Raw genomic sequence first — 21,993 nt, forward strand, 5'->3', positions numbered from 1 at the left:
GTGTGTGTGTGTGTGTGTGTGTGTGTGTGTGTGTGTGTGTGTGGGTGGGTGTGGGTGTGTGTGTGTGTGTTGTGTGTGTGGGTGTGTGTGTGTGTGAGTGAGTGAGTGTGTGTATGAATATAAGTGTGCATAGTGAGGCTCAGGAAATAATACTTAAAAGATTTTCGGTTTCATCATAATTCATTTTCGACAGCCAATCAATTATCAATTTTTTGCACTTATACATATTTAGCGGATAAATTTTATTTATCCGCTTAATATATTAATTGTACATGACAATGACATTAGGCAGGCCAGACAGTTATCTAAACTAAAAATGAAATGTTTGAAATGTTTTATTTACCTGTTTTTGTTAAATGGTTGCGAAATCCAGTCGCAATGGACGGAGGTACGTTACCCTCCAGGGTGATAATAAGCAATATCTAATATCTAATATATGTAATATGCAATATCTAATGTATATATACTTAAAGGTCCATTGTCAAACTTGTGGTAATGTTCCTAATCCGAAGCCGAAACGTATTGAATTGTAAAAGTGGTCAATACAAGAAGTAGCCATTTCAAATAGTTTTCTTTTGTAGAAGTAGCATCTAAAGAAATGGTAATTTCAAGAAGTGGTCATCTGTGGAAGTGGTTATTAGAAGTTGCTGTCATTTCTCATTATGGTCCTAAACCGCCAAAAGGGGCAAGTCGACGGAATAGAGAGAGCGTCCTGAGAACAATAGCACAGCAATATTGCAGTGATGCAACATTGCTCTATACTTATTGTCAGGAGTTTGCGTTAATACCAAATAAACTATTTTTAACAGAGGTCATTACTATAACTATAAATTGTTAATGATAAATGTAAAAAAAACAAGAGAAAACGCGAGGATTCCGCCATTCTTGCTTAATTCCAATAAGCTTTTCGGGATCCGTTATATTATGCGCACAACCCAGGAGCATAAATCCCTGGCTGTGACTGTGTTTACGAGCGCATACAATCCGAGTATCTTTATGGTGCGACTGAATAGGCTTCTTCTGGGCGAGCTCGTTCCATCGTACATTCTATCTGTGCTCCAGGGCTGAGCCAGAGAATAAAAAAGTAACGAGAACGGACACTCTGCGCCCCGCTCTCTAGCTTTAGATATCGCACCACGCCCCGCACATTGACGGTCACATTAACTGAACGATAACAAGGCTGTCGACTTTATATTTGAATACGGTTTTCATTTATTCATTACGAAACTTGTATGTTAATGTATAACATCATTTTGCGTTACTATTTATAATGTTTGTGAATTGTGCTGTGTGCGGCTTTTTATCATCATCTAAAAGGGATAAAGAGAGTAGTTTCTTTCGATTGCCGTAAGATGAAACGAAGTAAGTAAAACAAACTTATGTCTGAGACTCATTCAGTTATTGTTTTCTTCATTGTTTAGTGCAGAATAATATATAATACAGATTTATTATGTCAATATAATAAGACGCCATAACTTCGTGAGCTAGTAAACAAGGGTTCTCGAATTTTCAATTTGTATTGCCCATAAATATTACGTAGTGAATATATTTAATTATTAACTAGGTAATGACAAACTTGAACACGCAATTTCAAATACCTTGCTTACGTTATTTAAAAGTAACTGTTCAAAATATATCATTTTAAGTGCTTTTAATGTATTTTTTAATAAATCTTCAATATTATTGTAGTTAGTGAATTAATGAAAAATATAATACTATATCGATATAACTTAGAGCATTCTAAGCAATACAAGTACCTAATGAACACGTATAATTATTAGAATTCTATTAATAGAATTATAGATAATAGATTCGCGTTAGAATTTTGGCTATATTAGCGATCTGACCACGTAACGTAAATAGCACGAGAAAGTGACGGGTAACCCTGCCACTTCACGCACACATTTGCGCGTATGCGGATAGCGCTTTGCTATATGTAGATTGTAGTAGTAGTAGGTAAATAACTTTGTTGTATGGAGCGTCCGGGGTGTGGCTGAGCTTTAGTAAAAGAAACCTGTAGCAAACATTCGTATGTAATGTTTTTGTTATTGCAAAGATGGAAGAGGCAAAATATACATCTTTTTTTAAGTTCATTAAATAATATAAGTGTCCGCACACTCTGCAGTTACAACCTTCAGATGTATAATTGGAAATTTATGAAAATTTCTCGATTTCGCGTCATGTTGTTGTCACAGTTTTAATTTGCATTTGGAATCTTCGTCCTATCTATCTTGCAACTGTCCGTTAAATTATTCTGAAAATTTGACATTTTATTATTGTAATATGTACATTGAAAACGTTTCCCCATTATTTTCCCAAAAAAAAAACAAACTTCGCCGAAAAACTTTACTCATTCAAGTTATTTGAAATCAATTTATAAGAGTACTAATACAGGGTGAAAACATATAATGTTAACAACTGCCTCGATGAACATTAATCGTAATCAATAATACACATAAGTATCTAATTATCCTAGTCTTTGACATTCTAAAAAGTGTTGCCTAAAGATGTCTAAAAATGAGTACTTAAGATTTTTGTTGAGAAATGCAAATGGATAAAAAACCTAATGTGAATGGACATAAAGTATGTAAGGTATGATAAGACGTAACTGCCTCCGTGGCCGAACGGTTACCATGCCGGACTGCCACGCAGAGTTCGCAGGTTCGATTCCGGGCCAGGAGAAATTTTTGTATGGCCTGCATACATTTCTCTCGCGAGTTTGGGTGTAATTTGTGGTTGTCTATGTGTGTGTTCGTGCAACCGCGACACAGGGTTTCCCTAGTGCTATGTTGAGTGTGTGCTTTATTATTATTACTTTAAAAACCGTAGATATCATCAGAATTACCATATTCTCTCGTACATAAAAATAATTTGGGCAGTTTTTGGCATTGTTCTCTAAATATTGATTTTATAAACAATACTTGGATTGTGAAGAATTTTATACCTTAATAAAACCAATGGTCCGACTTTGTGTCTTTTGCAATGGGGTTTCCAGTTTCGGTTTCTGGAGATAAAACTCTTTACTAAGAAGATTTCGCAAACAATAAGCTTAGCCATCCAATGGGGAAATTTTTGGAAACAATGCCCCAGACGTGAACTCTCGTTGAAGTTTTCTACCTAGAAATAGATATATGAAAGATAGAAAGCTTCTTTTTTGCTTTTAGCTGTGAGTGAGTATATTAAGTTTTCGCGAAATTGATTTTGGGAATTATTGTTTTTATTAACAACATTCAAAGCAAAGTGACATATATTGCCTTTGCAACGTATCTTTATACTGAATATTGAAACTAAGCAGCCGTTGTAAAGAGTACATTTTCACCCTATATGTAGAGATGGAAGATTAGTATGGTGGCCAATAAAATAACCTTTGACCTGCGTGCACCGTCACGTCGACATCGCGTTACCGTCGCGGAGTCGTGGCAATCAAACACAGATAAGCTTCAAATATAAAATCAATGTTCTGGCGTGATTGCCTACACAGAGCCGTAGCTAGGAGCAAAGCCCATGTGGCACACGGGTCTATTTCCAACTTTCGAATTCATAATTACCTGATTTGCCCTTGCCGTGTTGTTTGCGGTGTAAATACGACTGGATATATCCATTATTACCTAACAGTGGCTCTTGTGAAAAACAATTTAGGCACCTTTCTTACATTTAAATTCCAGGTTTACTACGATCACTTGCCAAACGCGACAATTGAATTTTCTCTTCAATTCTAGAACGAGTTTCGAAAGTTAGTTACTTATTTTGCATTTTCGTTTCGACGCCTACGACGCCTACGGTTGCTGTGAAAATTTCACCCTTTTTCCATTGGAATTTAGATCGAACATTTTATAATTTTCGATTTAAATTCCAATCGAAGATAACTTCGATTTAAACGGACCTGCAGTGCGAGCAAAGAAATGTAAACATTTTAGGGTGAGCTGCCTGAAATATTTTTCAGAAGAAAATTTTATTTTTATAAAATATTTAAAGAACACAATAGTAAGCTACGCGTAAGTGATTTTTAATTCATCTGCGGACATACATAAGGGCACGAGGAGAATATTTTAGTAGCAGTAGAGGTCCTTGTGAAAGACTTCGCCAGGGTACTACACACACGTTACCTATTTCTGCCGCCTTGCAGAAATGTCAGTATTACTGTATTCCGGTTTTGAAGGGGAAGGCTGGTGGTGAAATTACAAGCTCTGAATGGCACTGTAACTGTTATGGACAGGCGTATAGCTTACCATCATGCGCACGACTTGTTCGTCCCGTCACTTGAACTTACAAAAAAAAAAGATAAATAAGCACGTTCTCTCGCTTCAAAAATATTGAAGGGAATGATAACGGTACGAAGCAACGTAAGTGGCCAGGAACCAGTAAAGAGGGTGAAAAAGGTGAGATGACCATGAAGTAGGTCAGCGTCGTCACAACCCTAATTACATCCCTGCTTGTCAGTCACTTGGCCTGATGCCGGGGTCGGCGATATTACACGCACGACTTACTATTACTGGTACCTATCAAAAGTCAAAAACTTAACTTTTAATCGTTAATAACCTTATCTATTTCTATTAAATCATTATTGGTGACAATGTTACAAGTTAGAGTTTATATTTCGCAAAATTGGTAATAAAACAAATACATTAAATTAAATAGGACTTTATTCATCAAACACACATCCAAATAGGAAATCACGTGATACCGTGATACACGTGATACTTAATATACTATGCTACTCTGATTTATATTTCTAATAGTTTCGTTTTTCGTTTAGCTCTTGCAGGTAGTCTCGATCTAAGATATTCAAATTAAATATTGTAATGATAAATGTATTCTAATGTATAAATAAATGGTCAGAAATGAATTTATTGTTTCTCAAAATATTCTCCGTTAACGTTAATGCAATTTTTCAGACGAATGAACCAATTTTAAAAACATTTATGCCTCTCCTCCGTGACAATCTCTGAAACATATTTGTCATACTCTTCGACAGCATCTTCAAGTGAAGAAAATCGTTGACCGCTTAACTGGTTCTTAATTTTTGGAAATTAATAAAACTCACAAGGTGCCAGGTCGGGACTGTACGCGGGATGGCTCATAAGGTCAACGTTGTTCGCCTTCAAAAATTTATTTGTCTGTCTGGCCGTGTGAGAACTAGCATTATCGTGGTGCACGATGATACGGCGTTTACGGTTATTTTTACGGAGTTTGTCAATAAATTCCGGCAAACAAATGGTCGTGTACCAATCACTATTCACGGCACAACGACTCTCCAAAGCAGCAGTAGCCACGTGTCCAGTTTTATTAAAAAAAGAAGCAATTATCCATATAGAGGCACTTTGCACGCGCGCCACTTTGGTTGGTTTCGGCTCATCTCGAAAGACCCATACGCTCGATTGCTGCTTTTTTGTGGGATCGTAACTATAAATCCATGGATTTAGTGGATTTTGGATTTATGGACGAGACATAGTAATGTCCCACACCAAATTTGACACCCCTTCGTTGAATCTGGTAAGCATGGCATTGCACCAAGTGACGCGATCCGTTTTATGAGCCTCAATCAAATTGTGTGAGATCCACCGAGAGCACAGCTTTTTCACACCCAAATGTTTGTGTAGTATTGATTGTATTGGACTCATGACTATGCCTAAAGATGCCCGAATCCGAGTATGTTACATGCCTGTCTGTTTTGATACAGCGCACAGCATCGATGTTTTTGCTGTTCGCAGCAGTGGACGGGCGACCATCACGAAATTCGTCTGTGAGATTCACACGTCCGCGTTTGAATTCTGCAAACCAGCTATAAATAGTCGTCTTGCATGGCGCTTCATCGCCAAAAGCCGAGTCGAAGCGTTAAGGGGAGTCTGCCTTACGAATGAGCAATATGAGTAATTTGCTTACGAAATAAAGACTATTGACTTTGACTTTGAATTGTGATGGAATATGTTGACGAAAAGGACGAAGCCTCAGCACAGTGCTGCTTTTAAGACTTCGCCTGTGTTCTCTGTCAGATCATAGTTTCTACAATTCTGAACAAAATGTATACAACCAGAAGTAGGCAAGCGCCCGGGTTTTAACGCAGCGCTTTGTTAACGCTGGATTTAAATCGAGTTTAAACCCATTAACGAGTCGAAGGCAAGAACCATTTACAAGTAAATATTTTTTTAAATGGATTTTGCTCAAATTGAATGATATTATTACAAAATGTTTATTGCTTTCTGATCTAGACGATTCGATTTGCCTTTCTATTGAATCGATTGTAATAAACCGATACAAAATATCGTTTGACCGTATGCACTTTAATCGATGTGCATTAAAAACGAGTCGTAATGTGCATTCATACTATGAATGAATGAAACATTCTTTATTACACTTAACACTTACAGTTAAAATACGTTATAATAGTAGTAGTAAGTTAATGTGCTATGTAGCAATTTCTTCCAGGCAACCTCTAATGTCTATCCTAGACATTTGGAATATGCAAAAGGGTTGCAACCAAAGAATATCATCAATAAGTACACTACATAATAAGCAATAATAAAAATATATATGCATAACTTTGTAATTACGATCCATAGGATTGCAAAGTGGGTAAGTACTGCTTGTAGTGACCTCTTTTTCGTCTAAAATAGCCCTTCCATCTGGTTCGGTTTTCGGTTTTGCTCAGGGCAGTTGCTATAAGGAGGCCTTGAGGGCACTTGGTCACTCCATTCCGTCTCGAAATGTGGCCTTCGGAATTCTTCGGTCGTCAACGCGGTCGTTCAGACTTCGACACTGATATCAACCGTCATCGGCTACGTACAGATGCAATCAGAAATTCGCAGCAAGTAAATTTGATGTCGACCTATGTTGTGCCGCGTCGTACAAACCGATATGAATAGCACAACGGTTTTTCGCTCTTATATCAAGGGCATAAGGATTTTTCTGACTTAATTCGATTCATGTCACTGTGAACTATATGTGTTGGCTCCGTAACGACCGCAGTGAGTAGTAAATGTCAGCATTACTGTGTTCCGGTTTTGAAGGGTAAGTAAGGGTGCTGGTGAAATTACAGGCACATGGGACTTTTCAACTTATGTCTCAAGTTGACGGGCGCAGTGGCAGTGCCCCTCAGACCTTTGCGATTTAAAGCTCTGAGTGGCACTGCTACAGTCATGGACAGGCGTGTAGCTTACCGTCAGGCGCACGACTTGGTCATCCCGTCACTTGATATTATAAAAAATAAAAAATTTAAACTAATACGGTTCATTTTACTTGGGTCGAGCTGCGGAGACACTGGTTCAATTTCAGATTTTTTTTACAAACGATATTACAGCCATCTCAAAAATGTATAGCATATAGTATACAATGTTCTAGTTAGTTCAGTTGATATAAAAAAGAATCATTGGTATATGTAAAGCACCTATTGAATACTGCAGTTTTCTTGTAAAATTTCGAGGCAAGGTTTTTGAGGTTGTAAAGAATCTTAAGCTTAGTTGAAAATAAACTAGGCAGCCAAACGCGTCTGGGGGCGTAAACAAGAGGGTTCGCAACCCCATTACAGAGTTGTACAGTTTCATTTCATTGTCATTTACAAACTTTTTTCTAAGTACTAAAAATATGAAGCATATTTCCCATTTTGATGGCAACAAGATACTTAACGTTATATTTATACTTTTGAAAAGGCAATATTCAAGGTAAATTGAATGTGAAAAAAATTAAAATGTCCGCCAACGGTCTGTAAAAGCTATAACATTTAGACTGAATGTCTTCAACTTTTTCACGAGGTACTTACACGTTAAGCAATTTCTATGGAAAGTCAAAATTCTCCAATCGACACGATAAATACCAGGAAATTAGATCAGAAGGTTTTATTTACCTCAATATTAAGTAATATACATAGCATTCTATGTGATCAATACGTCTCTCAGAAATTTCGAAATGATAAAAAATATCAGAACATAAAAAACTGAATAGTTATGTTTTTGCAATAACGAAACTTTTTTCTAAATACACTACCGTAGTAAAGTGATTTCTTGTTACGTAGGTACTAAAAGAAAACACCCAAAATACGATTCAGAGAGAGGTATTATCTTCTCTATGTATATTAATTTTTATTAGCCGACTTTAAAAAAAGGAGAACGTTCTCAATTCTACTGTGTATTTTTTTTGTATATAATGTTACGTGATAACTCCGGTAACATCAACATTTGTGAACCGATTTTGATGATTTTTTTTTTTTTTTGGTAAGAGAGTACCTCAGTAGTGATCATATTTAAGTTTGAAGACATTATTCCACCTTTAAGGGTGGCAAACTAGAGGATGCACCTGGTTTCGCACACTTTCCGGTAATCGATTTCAACAAAACTTGGCAAATAGATATAATTCCGCAAACTTTTGAGGTTGGTTTTTATGTAGGTGCTCTGTAGGTATATTGAGATTATTTTATTTTCAAATTTTATCATCTACTTGTAGATCTGGTAATAGATCGCAGTAATGTGAGCATTACTGCGTTCCAGTTTAAAGGGTAAGTAAGGGTGCTGGTGAAATTACACGGGACTTAGCAATTTATGTCTCAGGGTAAACGGGCGCAGTGGCAGCGCTCCTGAGAACATTGTGATTCAAAGCACTGAGTAGCACTGCAACCAAGCGCACTACGTCATACCGTCACTTGGGAAAAAAATATAATAAAAGAAAATATAAAAAAATATATTTATTTATTAACACTACCTCGGCTCGAATTAAAACTTTTCCCGTACGAATAAGGTTCATTTTGCATGGGTCGAGCGCAGTTCAGATTTTTTTACAAACGAAATTGAAGCTATTTTAAAAATGTATATCATATAACAAGTACTATACGTGTTCTACTTATTTCAGTTGATATTAAAAAAAAAATTGGTATTATATTGACTACAGCGATTTTCTTGTAAAATTTCGAGGTAAGTTTTTTTCTATCGTGAACATTTTTAGAAATCCTGTTTTCGCGGCGTACAGTAATCAGTTTATATCTTTAAGTTTACTATATTTTTTTCCAAAGTATTGGTTTCATGCGTTCATTGTTACGTGGAATCAGCCAAAGCCATTTGAGGTTGTGGAGACTCTTAAATAAATAAGTAAAGTAACTCTTGATAATATTCTTGCGTTGCTTGTGAGAAAAAACTTTACGTCCATGTCAAAAAAAATACATAGTGTTTTCCGCGACGGGGCGAACCGTCCTTTTTGCTCTTATGACATCGGCCCCAGCCAATTACGCTTTAATAATGTGGTGACTTCCGAAGAACACATTAAAAATTAACATACACTTGCGTCTGAGCAAAAATAACAAACAAAATACATTTACGAAAGTTAAATATTCAAGACCAACAACATAAGGCGCCAATTTGCTAGCATGTTCAAATTTGTATTGTGTAGATACAAGTCGCATTATGACAAACCGTAGTGGTTTAAAATGCGATTAGAAACATATTTGTGTATTTTGTCCTTTATACAATAAATAAATTTAAAAAAAATAAAAAGATTAAAATACGCGTTACCATAATGTTTTTTGTCTACACCTGTACTTAATCTGTCAATTTTAATTTGATAAACCATATCTTATAGGCGCTCTTTTTAGTTCAGAATAAAAATTCCATTGTCTAAGGTATTCGCTACAGAACTGAAAAATTTCAATAAAAAAACGTCGTATTTTTGCTAATTAAAATAGCAATTAGGACGCTACGTATACGCTATAGTACTGCCTTCTGATTGGTTAAATTGGCCTAAAAGTTTTGCAACCGGGCCTAAAATCTTTATTAAAAAAATCGTTAAAATATACGCGGTACTTGGCAAGTTCTATCTCTTTGATTTTTTGTTTTGTAGCGTTTAATGAGCTTTCGTCTAAACATATGAAAAGGCTGTATGGTGGAACCTTTGCATAGCCTAATAAATGGGTTAAAATTTATTAAAAAATTGCTTTTATTGTCATGGATTGTTAAAAAAATACATTAAACATTGGTTATGTTGCATTATTTAAAAATATTCTATGCTATGACTTTAAGAACCCACATTGTGCGACGATTGCATAAAATATTACTATTCATCATAATTGTTTTCTATATGATACCAAGTCAAGGGATATACAAGTCGTACGACACGCTGTTCCATACCAATTGCAGTGCCACTTAGAGCTTTAAATTGCAAAGATCTGCGCCAGTTACCCTAGACATAAGTTGACATGTGCCTATAAAACCGGAACCTAGTAATGCTCTCATTACAGCTTGGTAACGAAAATGGGTGAAGGTGGCGGTACTTCCCTGGACGCACTTTCTCACACGGATCTCTACTGCTACTAAATAAATCGTATTATATTATGCAGCTCACATCACCCACTTCTGCCAAATTTCACGGTCTCTGACGATATTCAGTGCGTCCACGTGTTACAAGCAGGATACTCCCAAATCAACCGCACGATACTGTTGGTACTGTCACATACGTGACGCATCAGGGTGGCAGCTCTCTTGCGTATTATCGCGCTAAAGCTGTCAAGAAGTGCCTCCGAGAACATGCCTGAACCGTTGTAAAAGCGTGGCAGTCCCGACAGCATTCTAAATTCATTATTATATTGAAAGATTCCTTTTAGAAGGATCGATACCTCCCACGTAAGTTATTGTAAGTCGACATACCATATTTTGCTATTTAACTTCATAATATAACCTTAACATAATGTATACTTAATATATCTTTTTTTAACCGACTTCAAAAAACGGAGAAGGTTCTCATCTCATAGTCGAATGACTATGTTTTTTTTTAATGTTACGCGATGAGTCGCCATTTGTGAACCGATTATAATGATTTTTTTTGTTGGAAAAAGAGTACCTCAGACGTGGTCCTATTTAAAGAAGAAAATACTCCACCTCTCACTTATAGGTTCCATGTTTGAAAATAAACATAACACTAAGTGATTTCTTTACTTTTAAACATAAGAACCTATAACATACATAAAAAAGGATACATTTTGACTTACAACTACTTACGTGGCAGGTACATATCGATTTATTTCAAATATCATAGATCGAGACTACCTACGAGAGCTAAACAGATCTGTGTCACTACCACAGATTTTTGTCGTATAGCAAATTTTGAATATTAAACGCAATCATCACGTCCACTACTGGACATTAGTTCGTGCGTCAGGAGGAGGGAGGCCTGTTCCTGGAAGTGATACATGGCATTTCGAAATCTGATATTCTGGCATTCTGTGAATCTGGAATTCTGTTAATCTGACATTCTGCCCGTTTGGCATTTTGGCATTTTGCTTATTATAGAAGTAGGTATATATGCTGTCTCTTAAATGAATTTGTGACTTTGTGAAGACGACTGTTAAGCCGTAGTGTAATGCGCCTGAATCTTATGGCAAATCAAGACGATGCAAAAGTGACTCTAGATTTTATTTAATTGGATTCATTATAGAACGATTAACGATTTCAAGCCAACTTTAATTTCTTAGAAGATACAGTTCAAAATCAGTTTTTCCATTAAAAGATTAAAAGACTCAGATAATTAATGATAATGAATTCTTAACGTCTTTTCTTGTCTTCCAGATCATATTGAATGAGAATTTAATAGATTAAATAAAATCCGATGGAAGAGGATTCCTCCTTTCGGGATGGGAATTTATGTTTTAAAGCTGGTGTTTTTTTTCTGAAAAGCTCTCGTTTCTTAATGATCTCTTGCAATTAACACCTAATGAACAGACTACCCTGGAAAATAGGTTATTATTGCAACTTGTTTTCATTCTCATCGTTTTCAAAACACTTCATTTACTTTTATACCTGTTAAGCAAACTTTACTGAGGTACAATGTTAGTTATCACAATAAGTTTAATTATTCCGCAGTTTAATTTGAACCCCGCAACCCGACGCATAAACGCAGTCATTATCAAGAATTTAATATCGTCAGCTACACGTTGCAATTAGTAAAATTGTAACGCCCCTACACAAATTGCTATAATGAACCGAGGTAGCTGTGATGAATATCTACATAGTGTAGCCTTTAAATCAATCCACCTCTGTGCCACCGATGTGCATATGTCTTCTTTAAAACGATAGATCTGACCTGCTAATCGCAGCAATAAAATGCAAGTAAATAAAAGTAAACAAGTAACTTTTTTTTACGATACCAAATAACGGGAGGATCAAGTCGCGCGTCTGAATGTAAGTGACACGTCTGTCCAGTTGCACATACACTTAGACATAAGTTGACAAGTCCCATGTGCCTATAATTTCACCAGCACCCTTACGCTTCAAAACCGAAACGCAGTAATGCTCACCTTGCTGCTTGGCGGCAGAAATAGGTAAGGTAGCCGGACGAACTCCTTTACAAAGGACCTCTACTGCTATTATAATAATTGTAACGTTTTTTGTAAAAAAAAGGCCTCAAAAGTTCGTGGAATTACATAGTTTTTTTGAAATCGGTTACCGGAAGTGCGCGAAACAGAATCATCCCCTAGTTTGCCACCTAAGTGTGGAATATTTTCTTCAAATTTAAATGAGACTAATACTGAGGTACCCTGTTTCTAACATAAAAAATTATTCATCAAAATCGATTTACAAATCAGAGCTATCGCGCAACATACGTATAAAAAAATACAGTCCAATTGATTTGTTAAATTTTGACGTTTTTAATATATACTTAGTTAAAAAGCTGTAAAACGTTCAAAAGTTGGAACAGTTTTGTGTAACTAATATTCAACATGACACGCTTATTTACTGATATGAAAGCTCCATGACACATCTATATTTGGTTATAGATAAAGGCTATGCTGCAAGCTAGGGTGGGGCGATATTAATTAAATTTAATCTGAGAACATCTGCCGCTTCCGGACTATCCGGTGCCTATACCACGGTAATACGTTGGTGCAAAACATTAAAATTATACTCACGTTTCATTCAAAATGAAATATTGCTTGCAAATTCGCTAGTTATCAATTTGCGCGTAATTAAATAACAAGCATTAATGCGTGACTGCATGTTTGCTAGTTTAATTTTAGTAGGCGCTTTTAATTTTCGACTTTTGTAAAATAGAGACGTAGTTTTCCTTGACAGCTGGGATCAAGACCACAGGTTCAGGAACCAGCAATTGATACATACCGTACAAAGCAGCAACCTTTAGAGCTGGAAACGAAAATGCTACAACAATTCGTCCGCCTCAGGTTGTCAGTTACGCTGACTGAAATTAATTTGTTTACAGACAACAATTGGGATTAATTGAGGAGGTCACGCTACACGCGTTGGTGATTGTTATTATTATCAAGTTACTTTGGAAAATTAAAAATAAACTTTTATTATATGTGTTTAGGTTAGGCGATTTTTTGAGGATATAGTCAGTGAGCAAAATATTTTAGTATTTTATAATTTTTATTCAAAATGTAGCTGTACTTCTTCTATACTACCGATACTTCCAATGAACACTAGGCCAACTTAATTTTTTGGACCTGTTCTGTTTTTTGTTTCTACATTTTTTATTTAACAAAATTCGTTTTAGTTTTTTTTTTTCCACAAAATTCGGGGAGCATAATGTTACTAAATAATTATGGCTGTTTACAAAAATAACAGAAAATGACATGAAAAATAAGGTTGGCTTAGAGTTCATTCGAAGTATGGCTATGTTCTTTGCTAAATATAATGGAGAAGAAAACAGTAGTATTTTATTATTAATTTACTTTCTGTTCAACACTTTCTCTGTTATACAGAATCAGCCAAAGCCATTTGAGGATGTAACGACTCTTTAAGTATATAGCTATAGCTGTGTAGATACAATCGGTAATTCCGCCAATATCAAGGTTACGGAAGACACGCATTTATTGATCAGAATTTGAATGGCAGAATTCACTGAGGAGAGTCTCTACGACAATCGTGTTCCTGGCGCCTGATTTTGATAATTTTCCGGTTGTCTTTCTACGTTTGTAGTGTATTAACATTGTACAATATACTTTCCAAGTACATTTTGTATGGTATTGTTCGTTCCTTTTTAGCACCGCCCCCATTTGTACAGTCCGCTACAATGGGTCCTGAGGACCCTGAACCCTACGCATTGTGTGAAGGATCCATCCGATAGTTTCTGCGCGAACAAACACACAATTTATTCGCAAAAACCATTAGTAAGAGATTGAAAACGTAGTTTGAACCATGTGTTTTACGTTATCGCTTAATAGCCGAGATACATAATGTATAGCACTCGTCGACTCTGCTATCTTTCAGTGCGAGTTTTTGGTACATTTTGTTAAAATATATAGTTTGTGAGGATTTTATGTATGCAGCAATAACTTTATTTGACTTTTGTACATTTTCTTTGCTACTGAAAATTCTAAATTGGCTTCAGAATTGATGCCTAGGTCTTTGTTGCTTTGGTACCTGGAACGTCCCATCGGGCGTTTTCCGTTCGGCCGTATCAGGATCTACCAATAAATAAACACCTGTCATTTCACCATTACTTTTCTTTTTTTCCAGATATGGATCTTTGGAGACGTCTGGTGCTCAGTATGGCTAGCAGTCGACGTGTGGATGTGCACAGCCTCAATATTGAATCTCTGTGCTATATCTCTGGACCGCTACGTAGCAGTTACTCGACCAGTAAGCTATCCGAGCATCATGAGCAGACGGAGAGCTAAGGCGCTCATCGCTGGTGTATGGGTGCTGTCTTTTGTCATTTGCTTCCCGCCTCTGGTCGGCTGGAAAGATAAACGGGTTGGTATTTCAGATTTTGAAAGTTTAAGGAAGTAGCACAGAGATAAATCCAGGAGATGAACAGCTGTCCATTGACGTATCTATGCCGTACCCGTCAAAAATGATCTTAAGGACTTTGGTAGATCAGTATGTATGAATTGGCTTAGTGAAACCAAGATATCTCCCTCATCTTGACCTATGCTTTCAACAATCACAGTTCTATTTCAAACACTAAACACGACATCGAATTTTAACAGAATTAAAACGGATTGGGAACTTTTTACATATAGGAAATGAAACTATTTATCCGGATTTAAATCGCGTATATTTGTTTTTTTCAAACAAACCGACGTTTCGGGCCCTTTACAGGTCCCATGGTCACAGTTGACTGGGATCAGTCAACCGTGACCATGGGACCTGTAACAATCGCGAAAACCTAAGAACTCGATAACTTTTTACATCTTTATAGACCCTACAATTTTCCTTCTCCGCCACTGTGAAAATCCAACTCAAGTCCTACTAATAAAGTAAGCATTATAAAGGTATTAATAACATGAACAAAAATTTAATTTCTAATTCAATCAAACAGACATTTGATGATATAGGTATGTAGTTTAAAAGCTGTATACTGATAAATCATCCTAAATCATCTTTCCCCCACAGTCTGAAGGCGCCAACCCAGATGACCCCCCAGACCCTCCTTGCCCCTGGACATGTGAGCTAACCAACGACGCGGGCTACGTCGTCTACTCAGCGTTGGGGTCTTTCTATATCCCCATGTTCGTGATGCTGTTCTTCTACTGGCGTATATACAAAGCTGCTGTTAGGACAACCAAGGCTATTAATCAAGGATTTCGGACAACCAAAGGTGGTGAGAACAGTGTAAAGTTACTTTCTTAACTCTCTTCATTACCATTATATAGAAGTCACTGACGGCAAATTATCATGTTTCCATAAATGAAGAAAATGTGTACCATAAACGAACAAGCATGTTCTTGGCGACAACCATCCTCCTTTACATCTTTCACTTTCCACCAGTTCAGGGACAAACGTAGGCCTGTTAAAAGGAAAAGGCGGAGGAACCACGACTGTTCTTTATTAGATTAATCTGGTAAAAATGTTACAATGTCTTAGTGACATTATCAACAAAACTGAAAAAACACGAACCCGTCATCTCACAATCCACATCATTCTGTCAGTCCGTCAGCCATATGCAGTAGACCGGCTTCAAATATAATCACAACACGAAATTAAAGATACAAGGTTAAATTGTATATCCATTAAATAAGTGTTCCGTTTTGCCAACTTTGTTCGCAAGATTTTATCCTTCACACATCTTCAATCGGTACACCTGCTAAGACACCGGAAAACTCTGTTTAATATTCTCAGCAGGGATTTTTAAAATTTTTGTCTGTGTGTTTGTATATCGTGTTAAGTTCATGCTATAATTCTTATTCTTTTTTTATAAAAAGGAATAGGCAGTCGTTTCGACGACAATCGTTTGACCCTTCGTATACATCGAGGCCGAGGGTCGAACCGTCCCCACGGGTCTCCACTATCCAACGCCTCGAACCATTCGACCAGCACTTCACTAAGCGCCTCGCCTGAACGGCTTAGAAGGTAAATATAAGGATATTAAGTTCCAGTACCACTCTGGCTATTAACAGGGTTATTTCTTCCGAGACGACATTGCCCATTTTCTATTTTCGTTCGAGCAATCTTTGAATGGCGTAGTTTGTGTGGGAAAAAACTATTTTTCCATTGAGAAACCATTTGATTTTAAACCGTGTCGTATTCGAATCGAAAGAATGATTAGAACCAACCAATAAGCAATGCATTGCTTCTTAACAGTTACGTTAACAGTTAAGGCCTGGGCAAGTCTTATATTCCACTATATCGTTATTACCCTATTTCAGGCATTCAAGCGCACGTAGAGCCCACGAAAAGATCAAAATCTCCGTATCGTATCCATCATCAGAACAAATCTGCCCAGCCCATGAGAATTCCCGATCTCCAAGTCGTTCCCCAAGTCCTTCATTGTACGCAGTACACTATGAAAGAGACGGCAGGGAGCTGACAGAGAGTCGGTTGAGGGTGAAGTCCCACCATCTCACACCAGCGCCTCTATATGACGAGTTCGATGATAAACCAAGGACTAGGAGGATGGGAAAGAGAAATATTAAGGCACAGGTAAGATTTTCAATATTCATCGTGTGTGCGTGTATATTAGTAATAAAAGAAACTTTTCAAGTGAATAAGGATCATTTGTCATACAACGCTTCGGTCAATTGTTATTTGTTGATGGTGAAAGTATATTGAAGAAACTGCTGCTGATGGCTGCAGATAAAGCCCCTTGCGTAATAATACACCCACAAAGTTCCAATGTAGATAAAAATTTCACTTAATATTACAATACAATACAATACAAATATTCTACTCGTTCCAGGTAAAACGATTCCGCATGGAAACCAAAGCGGCGAAGACGCTTGGCATCATCGTGGGCGGCTTCGTGTTTTGCTGGCTGCCGTTCTTCAGCGTGTACGTGGTCAGGGCCTTCTGCGGAGACTGCGTCGCTCCCATTGTCTTTTCTGTGCTTTTCTGGCTGGGATACTGCAATTCCGCGATCAACCCGCTTATTTATGCGCTGTTTTCTAAAGACTTCAGGTAAGATATCTGATTATTATTCCAAATTAATAATACAAAGAATAATCTAAAAAACCGGGAGTAGAATCATAATATAATAAGTATGCTAACTCCATACAAACGTAGCAGCGCGTCTTGTACACATACACATTCGCATCATCTCGTGGTGCACTCACGTTGCCTAACGCGGGTTGTCACACGTGCCATACAATTGAAGCGGCCTTGCTTTAATAAAACAACTTATCAGGAGAGGGTAAAGATTCCGCGAACGTAGCCTAAATTTTAAATTAGTGTAAATTATCTCCTATTTAGCAGAGTTATAAAATTTCACAAATTCTTTCTTAATTTGTAATAAAAACACTTGTGACGTATGATCACCTGGCTTTATTTATACCAAGCAAGGGCACTAAGATATTATTCACTGTTATTTGTAAAACCTAACAAAACTATATTACTAAGATCATAAACAACGACTATTGTTCTTTGATGAACCCTTAAACTTTAACCGCGTCTCGTTTTGAAACATGCATTGAAAAGAATCTATCGTCATGATTCCAGGTTTGCCTTCAAACGCATAATCTGCAAGTGCTTCTGCAGCGGAGGCGGCAGCGCGCGCAGGGAATCCGACGGAGCCGGCGGCGCCGCTGCTGAGCCTCCACGGACGAGGATTTTGAGAAACACTCAGTCTCACTCCTTAGACGAACATGAACATAGCCAATCGCACACTTCTAGCACCACTGATAGGTATGCATACCTGACGTAAAGTTTAGGGATCAGAGTAGCGCCCTGTGGGACCCAAAGCCAAGCCGAACGTGGACTACTTTTAAAATTGAAAGTAGTACACAACCTCAACGATGCAACGATACAGCTGTGAAACTATGGTGAAATATTCAAGATATCCACAAGTTTTGTCTTCGATACTGATGGAGATGTTTTATCCTTCTACGGCTTAACCAACTGTATCATCTCGACACCTTCCACATAAGTTGTTGTGAGCCTCGAAACAGCAATTTATTTTTAGGAAATGAAACTATTTTTTGGATTTAAATCGCGTATATTTGTTTTTTCAAATTTGGCCACGGTTGACTGATGTGGTAAAGTCAATCAACCAGTTATGTCTAATATTAATGCAAACCACCTTATTTTTCACTATAGTTACAAAAGTTATTATTTGAATACTTTATTTTTAAATTTTTTTACAACGAACATTCCAATTTACGCTACATGGTTGGTGGTACGGAGAAATCATCTTCCCCGTTGAAATTAGTTAAATTTTAAATAATACCCTTTATGTATATTACAGTTTCTATGTACAAAGGCGAACAAAAAAAAGTGTTTTCTTTGTTTTTCATGTTTAAAACTAAGGGTTTTCTATAATACTTATAACATATTATATGTAATATACTACCACCTTATCTATTTCTGCCACCAAGCAGTAATGTCAGCATCACTGTGTTGAAGTTTTGAAGGCCAAGGTGATGGTGAAATTACCGGCACATGGGACTTGGCAACTTATATCTCAGGGTGACGGGCGCAGTGGCAGTGCCCCTCAGATCTTTACGATTTAAAGCTATGAATGGCACTGCAACTGTTATAGGCACGCGTGTAACTTACCATCAGGCGCAAGAATTGTAGGTCCCGTACCGATTTAAAAAAAATAAAAAAATACTCTTTCTTGTATCGTGGTTCGTGAATAGCAGTCCTATTGTATAATTGGTCCATGATACTCGTAGTGTGAATGTTGTCCTCCAGAATAATAAAATTAAAGTCACACAATTTCTGAAACTTTGGAATTTATATGGGTCTTAATCACAATTAATCACAAGCTAAAGTTTGATTTTAAAAGAAGGATAGCCTCATCCCGTGTATTCTGCCATCCAGTGTTTTTGACGACGTTCATTAAAGAGGTCTATAACGTGTAATTCATTATCAAAGCATCAAAAAAGGTAATCGAGTACAGCCAGTAGAAGCTCGGGTTCTAAAGTTATTATAAGTTATGTTTTACATTGTCCTGTATTTTGCTTCAGATATTTGTTCGTTGTAGCAGAAAACAACAAGTTTTCAGTTTTTTCCCTAAAATAATAAAGAAGTTACTGAATATTCACAAATCTGCCAAACATTTAATACAACGTTAACATGTTCTACCGCAATGAAAGTGAATAAAAATTAAATCTGCCAACATGGCAGAAATCTGCCACAGATGGTCACACTGTTATCGGTATCTTACAGGATATATCACGGGGAGTGTGCGATGGAATTACACGATTTAATTCCGCTTTCCCCTTTCCATCACTGGCGGACTAGACGTAGGCTTGGATTCTACCCCTATGTTGTGGATATTCCAAAGATTCGCACGAAGCTTTACGCTTCCACATTTATATGACGAACGGTTGTGGAGTGGAATTCACTGCCTGCCGACTTGTTCCCTGAACGTTATAACTTGGGCCTTTTCAAGGCGACAGTGAATAGGTATTATTTAGGTGTGCATGCTTCATCGTCGACCTCATCGTCACTTTCCATCAGGTGAGATGGAGGTCAAATGCTAACTTACATTTTATATAAAAAAAATATTTTAGAAAAGTAATTTTCTGGCGTCGCCATTTTCACAATATACAAAAGGGAAGCGTGCGCGTGCGTACGATCGGAGCGCCTGACCGAACTGAACGGCGCGCCGATTGCATTTGTTGGCGGCGTTCATATCTAGTCCCGACTTCTAAAAATACACAAAGATATATTGATAACTAGGTTTATCTAAAACGTAAAATTATACTAGCAAAGTCCAGGAACGGCTCTTCATTGATTTTATAATTATTATGTCAGATTTCGCCGTCCTTCTTTAATGATAACTAATAAAAATGTGTTGTTTCCGTTTCAGGTGACGCCGTCCTCTCCGGCGGCAGATTCCGACGTTTCAAACTTCTGTCGCGTGCGTCTAGCCCATGTGCGAACGTAGGAGCGCATTATGTACCTACCTTTTTACCAAAATTTCTATATATAAGTATTTATATACGAAGAGCACATTTTTTTACTTGTCAAAAAGAAGACTAGCCTCCTAATCTACTACTGTGCATAACATGAGGTCTCTGAACGGTATTGATCCTCTGAGCATTTTTAAATACGTACCCTACCTCTTTATCTAATTACACGTAATCTTACGTATGAAGAACGGTTGCAATACATATCTATTTAACATTGACTTACAAATAAAGGCACGACGGGTCTAATACAAAAACCACGAAAAAAATGTCCCAAGTCAACCTATTTAAACGTAGTGACATGTCAAGGAATATGAAAAAGCTAAAACGTTGAATTTAAATTGTAATGTCATCGCAGTACTGTGTAATTTTGCTTCTTTCGCTGTCAGTCGAACAAACGAAGACTAAAGCGTGAATGACGCTCTGTATACGATTTTAACGCCCTATAAGTTCGGACACTTTTTAGCGCGGACCCGACGTCCATATAATTGTAAGTCAATGCTATTTAACAAAATTTTTTTGTTTTTCGACGTGAAAGCATACTGGGTCGACGTTGTGGACTGTGTTCTAAACTTTCTCCTTTAAGGTGACTCGTGCACATCAGCGGGGTGTCTATTTAGTTGGCGCCAAACTTATTATGAACTTCTTTTGTAAATACGCATTCCAAATTTTGTCTTTCTTTTTTGACAATAGTCACTAAAATCTCCGTTATCCATATAGATGTAACTTATCATTTTAATCAAAACGATTTAAAAAATAAAATAAAAAATTAAATTCATAATATAGATCTTGAAATATTGAATCGACCTATCCAACTACCTTTCCAACAAAAATGGAAAGTTACACTATCAACCATATTCCGCATTCTGTGGATTCTCACTACATGCTCATTACGATTCCTTTTTTATTAAGATTGGTTCAAGTCACGATTTTTGTACAAATTTACTTCATCAAGCAATAGACATTGAAGAAAACTCGATTTACAACAAATATTTAGTTGTAAATCTTACATAAATCTTAAAATTTTAATTCGATTAAAAACCGGCGTTAACTCAGCGCCGTCGGGTTAAAACCTTTAGAGGATTGAAAAAAATGCTTGCTCATCTCTGGCCATAGATTATAATTTATTATGTTATGGTCTTCTTCTTTGCAATTTAATGTCGACCTAGTTCTATCGAGTGTATAACGTTATTTCAATGCGTCGTAACGCTAGTATAGTTGAAAATTCGTTAATATAAAACAGATCCGTATATAAAACGCATTATTGTAAAGTTAAATTGACGTGTTAGGAAATTAAAATTGTAATTTTAGTTATGTGTATAATAAGTGAATTATTTATGAAAAGACTGTTTGAATTTTAATTTAAATGTATTGTATTCGATGTAGGTAGCGAAATTGTTGTTACATGAACATATTAATGTAAATATTATTTTTATTTTTTATAAAATAAAGCACCCTTTTTTAGAAATTAAGTTCTAAAGTCTTAGGCCTAGTGCATTAATTTTACTTAAGTTTAGGTTAATTGTAATTTTTAATGAATGTCCTAACCTAGCCTAAAATAAATGTCCTAGAAATTAAGCCCAAATGTCTAGATTTTTATGTCGTCACACTTCCTACGTATATTTTTAGTAACATATGACTTCAAACTTACTTGTTTAGAATTAATTTATTGTAAATACCGGTTTTTATAAAAAACCGATGAAAAGAAAAAC

At 36.6% G+C, this 21,993-nt stretch overlaps 1 protein-coding gene across 1 annotated transcript in view; it reads left to right on the plus strand.

The window, feature by feature from the left end:
• LOC113225526 (octopamine receptor Oamb) overlaps positions 1-20,280 on the plus strand; it is a gene marked incomplete at its 5' end in the record, with an annotated part of 32,045 nt that extends 11,765 nt beyond the window's left edge. Inside the window, 7 exons of the mRNA XM_026457849.1 lie at positions 14,448-14,684; positions 15,327-15,534; positions 16,136-16,283; positions 16,580-16,853; positions 17,110-17,327; positions 17,865-18,050; positions 20,182-20,280. Of these exons, the coding sequence (XP_026313634.1) occupies positions 14,448-14,684; positions 15,327-15,534; positions 16,136-16,283; positions 16,580-16,853; positions 17,110-17,327; positions 17,865-18,050; positions 20,182-20,185 (1,275 nt within the window). The remainder of the gene's footprint in view (positions 1-14,447; positions 14,685-15,326; positions 15,535-16,135; positions 16,284-16,579; positions 16,854-17,109; positions 17,328-17,864; positions 18,051-20,181) is intronic.
• Between the last annotated feature and the right edge of the window lie 1,713 nt (positions 20,281-21,993).

The sequence above is a fragment of the Hyposmocoma kahamanoa genome, unplaced genomic scaffold (assembly GCF_003589595.1).
Source record: "Hyposmocoma kahamanoa isolate Upper Pololo Valley unplaced genomic scaffold, ASM358959v1 166, whole genome shotgun sequence".
NCBI lineage: Eukaryota > Metazoa > Arthropoda > Insecta > Lepidoptera > Cosmopterigidae > Hyposmocoma > Hyposmocoma kahamanoa.